This window comes from Sarcophilus harrisii, chromosome 2, assembly GCF_902635505.1.
Source record: "Sarcophilus harrisii chromosome 2, mSarHar1.11, whole genome shotgun sequence".
Classification (NCBI taxonomy): Eukaryota; Metazoa; Chordata; class Mammalia; order Dasyuromorphia; family Dasyuridae; genus Sarcophilus; species Sarcophilus harrisii.
In genome coordinates, this window is record NC_045427.1 from 283,759,321 (window position 1) to 283,773,249 (window position 13,929).

At 40.1% G+C, this 13,929-nt stretch overlaps 1 protein-coding gene across 1 annotated transcript in view; it reads right to left on the reverse strand.

The window, feature by feature from the left end:
* Window positions 1-2,400: 2,400 nt before the first annotated feature.
* Window positions 2,401-13,929, reverse strand: part of DDX24 (DEAD-box helicase 24) — a 33,298-nt gene continuing 21,769 nt past the window's right edge. The window contains exons 5-9 of the mRNA XM_003756159.4: window positions 13,213-13,728; window positions 12,103-12,178; window positions 9,580-9,768; window positions 6,694-6,823; window positions 2,401-2,863 (exon numbers count right to left, since the gene is read on the reverse strand). Of these exons, the coding sequence (XP_003756207.1) occupies window positions 2,619-2,863; window positions 6,694-6,823; window positions 9,580-9,768; window positions 12,103-12,178; window positions 13,213-13,728 (1,156 nt within the window). The 3' untranslated portion in view covers window positions 2,401-2,618. The remainder of the gene's footprint in view (window positions 2,864-6,693; window positions 6,824-9,579; window positions 9,769-12,102; window positions 12,179-13,212; window positions 13,729-13,929) is intronic.

Below are 13,929 nucleotides of genomic sequence, written 5' to 3' on the forward strand. Positions count from 1 at the left end.
ATTGGTCTTTAATACTAAGAAAATTCCAGTCTCATACTTTGCCCTTCAAAACCATCAAATTAAAAAATAATAATAAAGGTATTTTTCCTTATCTACCCAAATCTGGACATAAAAACCATGATTTTATTCAGCCTGCCTATCAACACAGCTTATGGCTGTGTATCTCCCCACTCCCAAGCACTTTTTCCTTCTCTGGTTTTACCCATACTGATAGGACAAAAAGTTTGTGTTAGAATTCTGTGTGCAAATAATGTCTCTACTTCCCAGCCCTACCTCAGATAAGTCAATCTCTCTGAGCCACATTTCCCTGGGACTGTTTTCTTTCTGTAAAACAAGGTGTTTCAAATTCATGGCTTCTCCAAGATACATATTTCCAGCCATAAGACATAGGTCTTATGAGTCTATGATAATCTCCACAGAGTTGAGGCCTAGCTGATTGGGACAGCTAATGAAAATTCAAAAATAATCTATTAGAGGTGCTAGAAAATGAGGTTAAATCTGTCAATAATTACAAAGAAATTAATTCAGATTATTCACCTGAAGGTCGAATATTAAAGCTGAGGCTTAAATACTCTGGCCACATAATGAGAAGACAAAACTTACTGGAAAAGACCAATGATGGGAAATATTGAAAGCAGAAGAAAAAGGGGATGGCAGAGGATGAGGTAGATAGTACCATGGAAATAAAGAAAATGAGTTTGGACAGACTTTGAGAGAAAGGATACAATCCATGGGTTCTCACAGAGTTGGACACAGGGGCAGCTGGATGAAGCAGTAGATGAAGAACTAGCCCTGAGGTCAGGAGAACTTGAGTTCAAATCCTGACTGAGACACTTAAAGCTTGTTAGATATATGACCCTAGGCAAGTCACTTAACTTCAATTGCCTAGCCCAAAAAAACCCATAAAAAAACAAAATCTAAGAGGTGGACACAACAAGAGTAGTAGATTTTGAGCTTTCATTAGTATGTGTAAATGCTATTATTAATTATATTCATCATAATAGCATTTACATAGCAATTTAAGTTTTGCAAAGTGCTGTAGACTTGGGCAGCTGAATCTTAGTGGATAGAGCACTAACCCTGAAGGTCAGGAGAACCTGAGTTCAAATCTAGCCTCAGACACTTCATACTTTCTGGCTGTGTGACCCCAGGCAAGTCACTTAACCCCAATTGCCAGCCCATTTAACTGCAAAGATGGCCCATTCCCAATCTTTTTTTTTTTAATTTACTTTAGCATGGGGTAGTACAAAGAATCAGGAAGTCCGGGTTCAAGACTTGGTTCGGATCCTTCCAAGCTTTCAGACCCCAAGCAAGTCATTTAAAATATTTCTGGCTACGAATTCCCTCTTCTTTAAAATGAGGATAACAACACTTGTATCTCCCAAAGAGGTCTGTCAGTCCTTCAATAAAATACTTAGCAAAGGGACACAATACAGTTCAGCAACCGGATGAGAGATAAGATGGTTGCCCTGAGCTCTCTTAACTGGAGGATCCGGGAAGAACTCTCCAATAACCAACCTCCACCCTCCCTCAGGGAGCTGGACAAAGGATCCCCAGATGCAGGGAGTCCTGAAGAGATGTGCGTTTCAGAGTTGCCTGATATGGCAGGAAGACGAGTTTGTGGACACAATGATGAAGGCCAGTAGAAAAGCCAAATGGGAAATGATGAGATGGCTCCCCTGAGCAGTACTTTGTAAACTGTAATATATAAATGTGGGTTATTGTTTTGTAGTGGATGGTCAGCCTCGGACACAGGATCCACAGCCTGAGTTTTAAGTTCCATCTTTGACTCATACTGTGTTAGCATCTCCCTTAATTTCTGTGCCTCAGCCAACTCTTCAAGATGGCAAGTTGCAAAACAATTGCTAATCCGCGTTGACATTAGGAGTTTCCTTACTGGAAGTTCTCTGTACCAATGAAATCATACATCCAGACTAAAAATAAATGTTTAAGAAAAAATGAGGAGAGTCACGGATTTAGGGGAAGCTAGGTGACACAGAGGGAGTGCCAGGACTGAAGCCAGGAATACTCATCTTCCCAAGCCCAAATCTGACCTCAGGTACTTCCTAGCTGCATGATCCTAGATAAGCCCCTTACACTCAGCTGTAAAATGAACTGGAGGTCTTTGCCAAGAAAAATCCAAATGGGGAATCAGACATAACTGAAATGACAGAACAACTATATGAATTTAAAGTGAAAGGACGTACATTCAAATCATTATTTAATTCCTCTAAGCCCTGGTCTTTATCTGTAAAATGAGGGAGAACTCTGAGGTCCACTTTTAGTACTAAAACCATGAACCTGAATGGCCATGTTATCATAAAGCCCACCTATCATAGATCTTTGCAATTATCCCAACTGTTTCACCTTCCAGCTAAAAATTCATGACAACCATCTCCATTGAGTCATGGCTTTTAATTAAAAAAAAAAAAAAAAATTCAGACATGTTAGGGATGTAACAACATCAGGATGAATGGGATAACTCTTGACTGGTGCGACTGCCCAATCGGCCATGGCATCATTCTCCCTGGTGTGAGCTGAGCAGGAGTGCCCACGGGAGCAGACGGAGAGGAAGAAGGCTGTATAAAACTAACAACGGAACTTTGGCTCGTCTGAAATTAATTTATACTCATAATTATTTGTTTCTTCTTTCTCCTCTTCTTCTGCTGAGATACAGTATTCAGAGCAGATTCTGAAGTGTGGAGAGGAATCTCAGGCAGTGTCAGCCTTCCAAACTGTGTTGGATACTTGGTCTTCATAAGGTTTTTAAATACAGGTTGGGAAAGCAGATGTTTTAACTGTTTTTTCATTCCCTTCATCAGCCTTTGTTTCTGACTCTCTTCTTGTTCATTACGTCTTCCTCCTTGGAAAAACAACACATTAAATAGGCTTATTTATCTATTAATGGGAATTTTTAGAAACCTTTCCTCCCACCCCCCCATAATGATAATTTCCCAAACTCGGTGCTCTTTTGAGTAGTAAAGTACAAAAGGACTTTGAAGAAGCTTGGTATTATCCTTGTATGCTTGATGGGAAAAATAAAGGTTTGCTGACTACCCAGCTAAAAATCCCTCCAGAGACAACGCTTTGAATGCAGCCCAACCACTGCCTGTTTTGAGACACAGATTAAATATGCTTAACTTATACTGCATCTACAAAGGGAAGGAGGCAGGCAGAATGATTCAAGGCAACTTGTCACGGCTAGTTTTTGCAAGTCACACAAATAATCAGAAGTAGCACTCATCTGTGTCTCTTAAGAGCCTCCTACATCGGCCCCTTAAGGTACATTCCAGCTTTAAAAACTCATACTTTAAAATCCCTTGGAGCTCTAATATCCTACATTCTAATAGTATTTTAAGATTCTTTCTAATTTTAATAATCTCTGATTCTAAGGACCTTGTTTAAGCAAAGTCTTTATTGGTTATGCCAAATGCTTCTCATTACGACAGTATTTCTATGTATAACAGACGCCCATGGACAAGGCTCTGAAGACAATGTTGTACTACTAAAAAAAAATGTGATTATCACACAGCTTTCAGTGAAATGTCTCTTATTGAAAAGTTAGTGAAATTGTCTCTTCTTCGTGACAAATCAACAGATCCCAATGAACACAGACTGCTAAAGAGTTCATGACACAAACAAAAAGGGTAAGAACCTCTGGTCTACATAAACCTTTCCTGATTCCCTCCACATTTATTTTGCATTTAATTAGTACGTACTTATATATGTAAAAGTTGTCTCCCTAATGGAATGTAAGCTCCCTGAAGACAAGTTGATTCATCCTTTCTATCCTCAGAACCTATCACAAAATAGGCATTTAATAAATGATTATTGATTGACTGCTGGCAGTCAAACTGACAAGACTTGACAACTTAGCTGGGCACATGAGATGAGAAAGAAGGAAGGGCTAAAGATAAATCAAGTTTCCAACCTGAGTGACTTGGAGGATGGGGAATGCGCTCAACAAAAATAAGGGAGTCTGGAGAAGGAACAAGTTTAGAGCAGCTAGGTGGCACAAGTTTAGAGCAGCTAGGTGGTGCAGTAGATAGAGTATTTACCCTGAAGTCGGGAAGACCCGAGTTCAAATTTGGTCTCAGACACTGAACACTTCCTAGCTGTGTGACTTGACCCTAGGCAAGTCACTTAACCCCAATTGTCTCAGCAAAAAAAAAAAAAAAGAGAGAGAGAGAAGGGGCAGGTTAGGAAAAAAAAGTGTGAGGTCAGTTTTGAATACGTGGCATTAGTTTGCCAGGTAGAAACGTTCAGTAAGACCATTTTGACAATCTGTTCACTAGTATCTGTTGACTTATGCAGAATAGATAACATATACTCATTTACTAACTTTTCGGTAAGAGACATTTTATTGAAGTTTAGGGAAGTATTCAGGTCCCATTATAAGATTGCTCTCAGTAATTTACTTTCCTTTAATAAATGGGACTATAGTCCCAAGAGAGAAAGATTAGACCCTTCTCCTAACTTTGCTTCTGAATTGTCCAGAGAGGACAAAGCTGACTAACTAACTCCTCTTCTGGTTCTGTTCCAGACTTTCCTCCAGCATTCTCCCTGCTCCAGCACTTTGCACACTTCACCTTTTCTATCCCCGCTTTTCAGCTCTCTGAAAACTGTGTTGTCTTCTCCCATCAGAATTTAAGCTTCTTGAGGGCTTTCTTTTTGTTTGCAATTTTCAGCCCCAGTGCTTAACACAGTGCCTAGTACATAGTCAGTGTTAAATAAAATTCTGTCACCTTGCCTAAATATACAAATTCTCCAGAGAAATCTGCCTAGAAATAATCACTGAACCCACAAGGGTACATGAGATCAGTAAAAGGCTATAAAGAGAGAGAAATATCTCATTAGCTTCAGAAGATATAAGGTTATGTGAAGGACAGAAGGATGAAAGAGACTTTAAGAAGTAGGGAAAAAGCCAAGAGAAGCAGGACAAAATAAAATGTTAAGCTGAAAGGGTAGGGTTGAGGGAAAGAAAGATGATCAAAAGCTAAAGTTCAAAGGAGAAAAGATGGCAAACAGGAATGAAAAGGTAATATAAAATTGTGAATAGTGTAGATTTACACTTGTGAGGCACAAGGGAAGAAGCAATTATCACCCCCATTTCACAGATGAAAATCTATGGCTCCCTCAAGATTACATGGTCTGTCCATGTTCACATCTTCAAGGCTGGAAGTGGTTAGAAACCCAAATGACCTGACTCCACATCTAGCACGTATTTTACTATCTACCACATATACCTCTAACAACTCCTGCCCCACCATCTTGCAGAAGTATTATATAATACATGTGAGCGTTTATTATTTTGGCCAAGGAAGAACAGAAACTGGAACATCAATGTATGATTAACAACAATAGTATTTGTATAATGCTTTAAAGTTTGCAAAGAATGCTTTTGTTATCTCCATTTTACAGTTGAGGAAAGTGAAGCTCACAGAGGTTAGGGTTAAGTTGAAACTCCACCTTAACTTAAGGATGAATGGTTAAGCAATTTGCCCTATTCTACCTTGTAAGTGTCTGGAGAGAAATATGAACTAAGGTCTTCTTTCCATACTGAAGGGGGAAAGGAACAGCATTAAATAGGTCCCTATGTACCAGGCACTATGCTAAGTGCTTCACAAATATCATCTCATTTGATCCTTACCACTACCCTGGGAGAAAGATACTATTATTATTCCCATTTTACAGGTGAGGAAACTGAGGCAGTTATAAGTTAAATGACTTGCCCAGGATCACACAGGGCTGAGGAAGAATGTGAACTCATATACCTGATTCCAAGCACTAAGTCCATGCACTGAAGAGGAAAAGGAACAGCATTAAACTGTTGTTGTTCAAATCATTTTTTTCAGTCATTCTTGACTCTTTGTGACCCCATATAGGGTTTTCCTGGCAAGGATACTGAAAGTGGTTTGCCATTTCCTACTTTAGTTTTACAGATTTACAGAAGAGGAAACTGAAGCAAACAGCAATAAGTAACTTGCACAGGATGACACAGCAAGAAAGTGTCTGAGGTCGGAGTTCAACTCCAGGAAACGACTCCAGGTCCAACACTCTTTCCACCGTGTCACCTATCTGCCCCGAAACCCTTAAATGGGCACCTACTGTATGCCAGGCACTTTGCCAAGCCAAGCCTTTCATAAACATGACCTCATTTGCTCCTCAAAACAACTCTGGGAGGTAGGCCCTAGTTATGATTTTATTTTACAGCTGAAGAAACTGAGGTGAGTAATGACTCTCCGGAGGTCCCTGCTAGTGACTAGCATCTGGGGCAGGATTCAGCCCCGGAGCTCCAGAAAACCCAGATTCCCCTCATAACCTGACAAAGCTGCTGCGTCACCTTGGGCTCATCACTTCCCTTCTCAGGCTCCCTCCCCAGAGCTGATGAGATGGCTTCTGAAGGCCGCCGCCTGCCCTGACGCTCCATGTTCTGTGATGACACAAAGCCTGAGTACTCCCCACGTGTGCTGGGCCCCAGCTGCTTTGGACAATTAGTCTGACCTTTTCCATGGCTCTCCAACAGGGATTTCTAAAGTCCCTTGCAGCTTTAGCATTCTGTTCTTGTTCGGGCCCGGACATGTCTGCAAAGAAAGGCAGCCACCCCGCTCCTTTGTGCTCCCCCCCCCTCAGCTTGGACGGACCTCACCAGACAAGAGCCTGGCCGCCCACCCCTGAGGGCCCTCCACTTGCCTATGAATACATCATCGTCCAGATCTATTTCAAGAGCATCGGCAGCTTGCTGGAACCAGGCGTTGTGCTGCTTTGCTCGGCTATTGTAGTATTCTTCTTTCTCGATCTGTCGTGCTAAATTTACTCGTTCCTGCAATAAAGCAGACAATTTTCACGCTGGCACAAAATGCCGTGTTTATTATGTACGGCATCTTGCTGGCCTCGCAATTTCAAAAGCTTTCAAAAGCAGCGATCAGCCAAGGGCATCTCAGAATGCATCAAAGGGCATTTTAAGTTTAGTAAAGCTACACACACACACACACACACACACACACACACACACACACGCTGAAGTTAGAGAATGATGATACAGAATAGATGTACAGATTTATTTTATATATCCTTATATGCTGTTTTCTCAGTGTGGGACAGTGGAGAGAGTGCAGAGTCTAGAGTCAGAAAGACCCGAGTCTGAGTGCCTCAGACACTTAGTAGCTGTGTGACCTTGAAAAAAGTCATTTAACCTCTGCCTTAGTTTCCTTATCTGTAAAATGGGGATAATAATAGCACCTTCCTCCCAGAGTTGTTGTGAGGATCAAGTGAAATAATACTTGACAAGCACTTAGCATAGTGCCTGGCACATAGTAAGAATTATATAAATGTTAGCTGGTAGGAATAATAGAAGCCGTTTTGGTGGTATTAGTGGCAGTGGCGATAGTTATAGTACTGAGTAATGGTGGGGATAATAGTAGCTGTAGTAGTACCAGCGGTGGTAGCAGTACTAGTTAGTAGTAGTGATGGTGGTAGTAGTAGTAGAAAATACCCCCTGCTGTGAGGAAGCTTACATTTGAATGGGGGAAGAGAAGAGGAACAACTACGAACAGAGAGGAGCAAATATAAAACATACAGAAAATAAACATAAGGAAATCTGGGCTAGCTAAGAGATTCCCATCAACTAGGGAGATGATAAGCAGAGAAAGAGATGGGGATTACTGTCCTAGGCATTTCCAATGTTCTTCAGAAGCCTTTTCTAAATGCCTCCACATCTTGTACTGTATACATCACTCCCATCAGGCGCTTTTATTCAATGCATGCCCAGAATAATTACAAATATCTGGCTGAAAACGTTTGTGAAAATAATCCTTACGCAAGAACACTGAATTAATTTACTTGGAGACCTACACAATTTCTCTGGCACATTCTCTGAGCAATTAAGGCTTTGCAAATGAGCAACATGTTTATTGCAACAATGCCCCCAAAGTTGGGCCTTCAATAACACAACAAATACCTATGGCTTAACCTGGAAATTCTCAATTCCCAACACTCAGCCCCTTAGTTTTGAACTCATGAGGGCCCAAGAAATAGGCATGTAAATATCATGCCTATTTCTCTGAGGGGATGATGTGGAATTTGTATCAGATCTCAATTAAAAGTCAGGGCTCCACAAGTTAGAATGCCTTATGGATTTTAGGTAGGATTTATGGAGAGTCAAAATCAGGAAGTATGAGCATTTAATAGAAGGCAGACCAAGAAGGTAGATCATAAGAGTGCAATGGAAAGAGAACTGACTGTGGAGTCACACAGAGGACCTGAGTTCAAATCTTAGTTCAGCCATTTGCTAATAATACCTTTGCCTCATGGACCTCATTTTTCTTATCTATAAAAATTAGAAGCTGAAATAAGATGACTTTTAAGATCCTTTCCAGTTCCAAATCTAGGATTCCATGATTATTTCCTTTACTGACAATGCTAGCATTGGAGAAGACCTCAGAGATTACTGAATCAATCTTCCTCATTTTGCAGATGGGGAAACAGAGGCCAGAAAGTTGAAGTGATTTATCCCAAGATTTCACAACAAGGAAATCAAGTATTTACGGTTTATAAGGCAATATACATTATAGCCTGATTGGAAAAGGTGGCCATGTGCTGCCAAATTAAGGGGAATATATGACACATTGTGAAAAGAGCAATGAACTGGGAGTTAGGAAGGAAAACAAGCACTTATTGAACACTTACTATGTGCCAGAAACTGTGCTAAGTACTTTACAAATATTATATTATTTCAGTAGTTGTAGTAGTAGTAATAATAAAAATAATATTTTATGTAAAATCTTATGGTGGTAGTAGTAGTAATAATAATATTATATATCAAAGTCCTGTAGTAGTAGTAGTAGGAGGAGGAGGAGGAAGAGTATGTAAAAGCCCTAACATAATAGTAATAATAATAATATTATTTATTATGTCAAGGAACTGTCCTGTATTAGTAGTCTTGTGTCTAGTAGTATTAATAACCCTAACCCTAACCCTAACTTACAACAGTAAGGATATAAAAGTCCTATAACAGTAGTAATAGTAATAGGTGGCTCAGGGGAAAGAATGCTGGGCTTGAAGTCAGAAATGTACATCTTCATTAATTCAAATCTAGCCTCAAACACTTACTAGATATATGACCCTGAGCTTGCCTCAGTTTCTTCATCTGGAAAATGAACAAAACAGTAGTAAAATAGTAACAGTCTGATCATATGAAAGTCCAATATTGTAGTAGTAGTAGTTATAATATTGTGAGGATATGAAAGTCTTATATAATAATAATAATAGTAACAGCTAATATTTATATTATGCTGTGTCTCAGACATTATGCTAAGTATTTTACAATTATTATTTGATCCTCAGAGCAATTATGAGATTACAGATATTATGTATAACAGATACAGAAAATGACATAAGCTGTTCTAGTTAGTTAACATGTTGCCCCTGAGTTAACTACTCCTAATAGGAAAAACCGCTGTAGAATCCCCAGTTTGTTGATAAAGGTCTAGAATCCGGAGAAAGCTGTTTATTTTAAGCAGAGAAATATTTCTGTTTAAGTGGGGGGTTTGTTGTCTTGGTACTTTTTTTTTTTTTTACCTTGATTGCTTTCATGCATTTTATTTCAATGGGAAATAAAGGAATCTCCTCATTCTTTTCAAGAGTCTTATAAATCTTCTTGAAATTGATCATGTCATCTGGTCCAATTAGCAGCAAACTGAGACCCTCCTTAGCTGCTCGGGCTGTTCGGCCGCTCCGGTGAACGTAAATCTCTGAGGTTCGAGGGACCTTTAAAATAGATCAACAGGAGGGAGAGTATCTTAGTGATGGGATCAGAAGATGCTTATATGAAGGCTAGCTCTGGAAAGACAGGGTACTCAGACTCTTCTGGTGAAAAATAAACACGGTCATGGAATAAATTAGCCTTTCCTAGAATCTGTCACTCCTAATTTACATTGAGGTCCAAAGAATAAGGTAACCTGCCTAAGTGGGGGAGCTGGGACTCAAACCCCAGGTCTTCTAACACTTTTTGCACTACAGCTAAGGCCTTGAACCACAATGGATGATGAGTCTAACCAAGTGCTTGTGAGGCTCCATGAGGTTTTTTAATCTATTTAAGCTCTAATAGTCCTAGGGCTGACCTCACTTTTATAGTATCTGGAACTTCAGGGTTCCAGGGTTTTTATGGTGAGGATGTCCTGTAAATATATTCCTCAATATTAGCACAGTTTAAATTGAAGGAAAAAGAGGAATAAATTGGGAAACTTATGTTCTGTCCCTGGCTCTGGTTACTTACTAATTTTGTGGGATCCTACAAAGGGCTGCAATTTCTTCCTAGAATTAGATAATCAAATTGCTGTGGAAATGATAATCACTCTTTCTACCTCATAGTATTATTGTAAATATCAGATAAAGGACAAACGAATTAACAAATTAGCATTGTTAACTAAAATCCTTCTATTCCTAACAGTCTATCATTTGAGGGAGTGAACACAGCAATATAGCTCTCAAGCTGGAAGAGATCTTAAAGATCATTTCATTCTCATCATTTTAAAGATGAAAACTACAGGAGGAAGAGATCTAAATGGCAACCTCCTCCAACTTCCTGCCTAATGAAGGAAATCCTCTGTATAGCATCCCTGACAGTCATCATCCAGCCTCTCTACTCCACCCTTCCAAGGACAGGGGACATTATCAGATAGCTCAAACTTTCCCATAGGTACCTGATCTTATTAGCATGGGGAAGATCTTCAGTGGGGGTAGGAGTGGTAATAGTAGTGGTAGTAATCGTGAATGGATTAGTAGGAGTAGTGGTTGTAGTGATGGTGACAGTGATGACAGCAGGAGCTGCAGTAGTGGTGATGGCGATGGTAAGGGGAATAAGGATTAGTAATGGGGGTAATAGTGGGAATAGGAGCAGTGGTGGTGGTAGCAGTAATGATGGCAGTGGTGGCAATGGTAGTGGTGATGGTGGCATATATAATATAATGCATGCGTAATATAACATAATATGTAATAACATGTAATATAACAACTAGCACTTACACAGAGTTTTAGGTCTGCACAGTGCTTTACAAGTATCTCATTTTATCTCTAGAACAACCCTACAAAGCAGATGTGTATTATATCCTCATTTGAGGATATACTGAAGCAAACCAAGGCTAAGTGAGTTGTCCAGAGTCACAAAGCTAGTGTTTCAGACTAGATTTAAACCAGACAGTAACTCCTAGATTTAGAGGGCCTGGATCGAAGTCCCACCTGTGTAGCTTACTGTATCAAATTAGACAAGTCAGAACCTCCTGGGCCTGAGTATCCTCATCTGTACAATGAGATGTTAGGTTGCAAGGCCTCTGAGGCCCCTTTTGGTTCAAGATATATGTTCTGCTTCTCTGTAATTTCCATATATGGATTCTAGTTTGTTCTTTCTGGAGTTAAAGAGAACAAATTCTAATTCCTCTTTCACATAACCCTAACCTTTCAAATATATGAAAACCAATCCCTCTTCCCTACCAAATCATCCCCACTCCCAGCCCTGATTTACACTTCTTTAAGCTAAACATCCTCCATCCTCAATTCCTCCAACTTTTATTCACACTGAACACCTACTTATAGCTCACAGCAGTTTACCCATATTTTTCCTAAAATGTGGTCCCTGACACTGAGCATCCCCCTCCAGATGTATTCTGGCCAGGGAAAAGCACAGCAACATACTCACCAACTTTGCCTGGACTCTTTGCCTCTCTCTCTATTCCTGTAGTCAATTATGGAGTTAAGATTTTTGGATTGCTATGTCACATTAAGACCAAAGCCCTATTCGTTTCATAAGCAGCTACTTCTTCCCTCCCAATCTTCAGTACAGGACTTTATCCTACATGAGATGAGAAATTATCTAAAATGTATGAGTGATGAGAGGCATCTGAAATCAATGGTTTAGAGTGGAATGGTGCTTCCTTACCTTTAGAGGGGTTAATTCTTTCACTCTAAATGTTATCACTCACTGATAAAAGTAACTTGCAACTATTCAGCTGGTTCTACACTGTTCAATGACCTTTCTGAGATGTGCCTCTTATCTTACTAATGTAGATTGGGAATTATTCCACAAATGCCCCCCAAAATGCTCACCTGATAATGGATGACATGTTGTACATCTGGAATATCCAGGCCCCGAGCAGCCACATCTGTGGATAGGAGAACACCACTGTAGGGAAAAGGATGATATTCAGTACAATGGTACTGAAAAGAAAAAATCCCTCACAATGAGAACCATCAGTCATCGGTTAATCTACAGAGAGAGAACCTTTAAAGATAAGTTCAAGGGCTTTGTATGTATATACATATATATATGCGTATATATATATATATATATATATGTATGTTTGTGTAGATACATATGTATAAAATGAATGTATGTATACACACATATTATATATATGACATGTATATTATACATGGGCAAATTGTGTAACCTTTTACCCTCTCTGGGTTTCATTTCCTCATCTGCAAAATGAGAAAATTAAGGCAGATGATACCTAAAAGTCCTTCTAGCTTTAAGGTTCTTTCCAACACTAATATTCATACCTATTCTAATGATAACATTCTATATTCTAAGTTTCAGTCTAGCCTTCACTTTACAAAGACCAGTCACATCTAACATTTTATGCTCTGGATTCTACAGGATTCTCCTTCTCCCCCCCTCCCCCCCCCATGGAATAATATTCCATATTTTATTTTATGAATGATAATAAACCATTTGCTATGGAAATGAGCCATACAATACAACCTGGACAATACAACCAGAATGACATATTCTAAGCCCTTTCTTTGGAACTGAGGGTTTGGAAACTGACCTCCCTAGTCTCTTCCTGTCCTTCCTCATCCCTCATCCTGCCCACAGTTTGAACTTTGTTATTACTGAGGAATCTGTAGGGTATCTTCACCATAACAAACACATTCTGGTACCCATGTGGATCAATGTAATTCCTAGGGCTGAAATGAGGTCAGCCCCAGGACTGTAAGAACTCAATTAGACTGAAAAACATTCTCTCCTCTTGCTGGATGAAGTTTCACGAGTCAATCATTGTTCAGCAAGGGTGTGGAAGCCAAAAGGCTACAGAGGAGGGGAAGTAGGAAGGAAGAAAGGCAGGAGAACCCTTCAGAGGGACAACACCTGCCCCACAGACAGATAAGCTTCAGTTCCCTCCCGGCTCAGGTCTGCCTCCACCATCAACTTACTTATCTCGTTCAGCAAACCGCTCTAGGTTTTTTAGTCTTTGCTTCTGGTGCATGTTTGCATGCAAAGGAAGTGGCTCTTGCTCCAGAATAGAGAGGAGTGCAGTAAGTCGTTTGATGCAGTCAATGCTGTTGGCAAAGACCATGGTTCTCCCTGGGTACTGAAGCAGAAAGTAATAGAGATAGAAGTCCTTCTCTTCCTTGTCACAATGGATTTTGGTCTCTGTCAGGGTCTCCACTGTGGCCTCTTTCCTTGTTAAGTCTATTACCTTTGGTTTCCCCCTCATCCCAATTTTCTGCATCAACATGTCGAGTTTGCCCAACTTGTCTATTTTCTTGGCGTTTTTCTTTTGAAAGACTCTGGCAGGTGCCTGATGGACCAGAGTCAGAGTGGCAGAAAATACAAATGTCTGTCTTTGCGGATTATACTGGCTGTCATTCAGCATTTCCAGCAACTGGGTGAGCTCAGTGAAGTGGCCTCTTTCAACCATTCTGTCAGCCTCATCAATCACAAGGCACCTGTCCCAGCAAAAGAAGTCTGTTAGTCAGGGACTCACACCCGAGCTCCACTCCTCAGGTCCCCAGACACAGAAGATCTAATCTCAAAAAACTACTTACGCACAGAATCACAGACACAGGACCTCAGAGGTCACCTAAGCAAGAATCCCTTCTGCCATTCCCTTCATGTTATAAAAGATTTGTTACCGTATAATATATTAT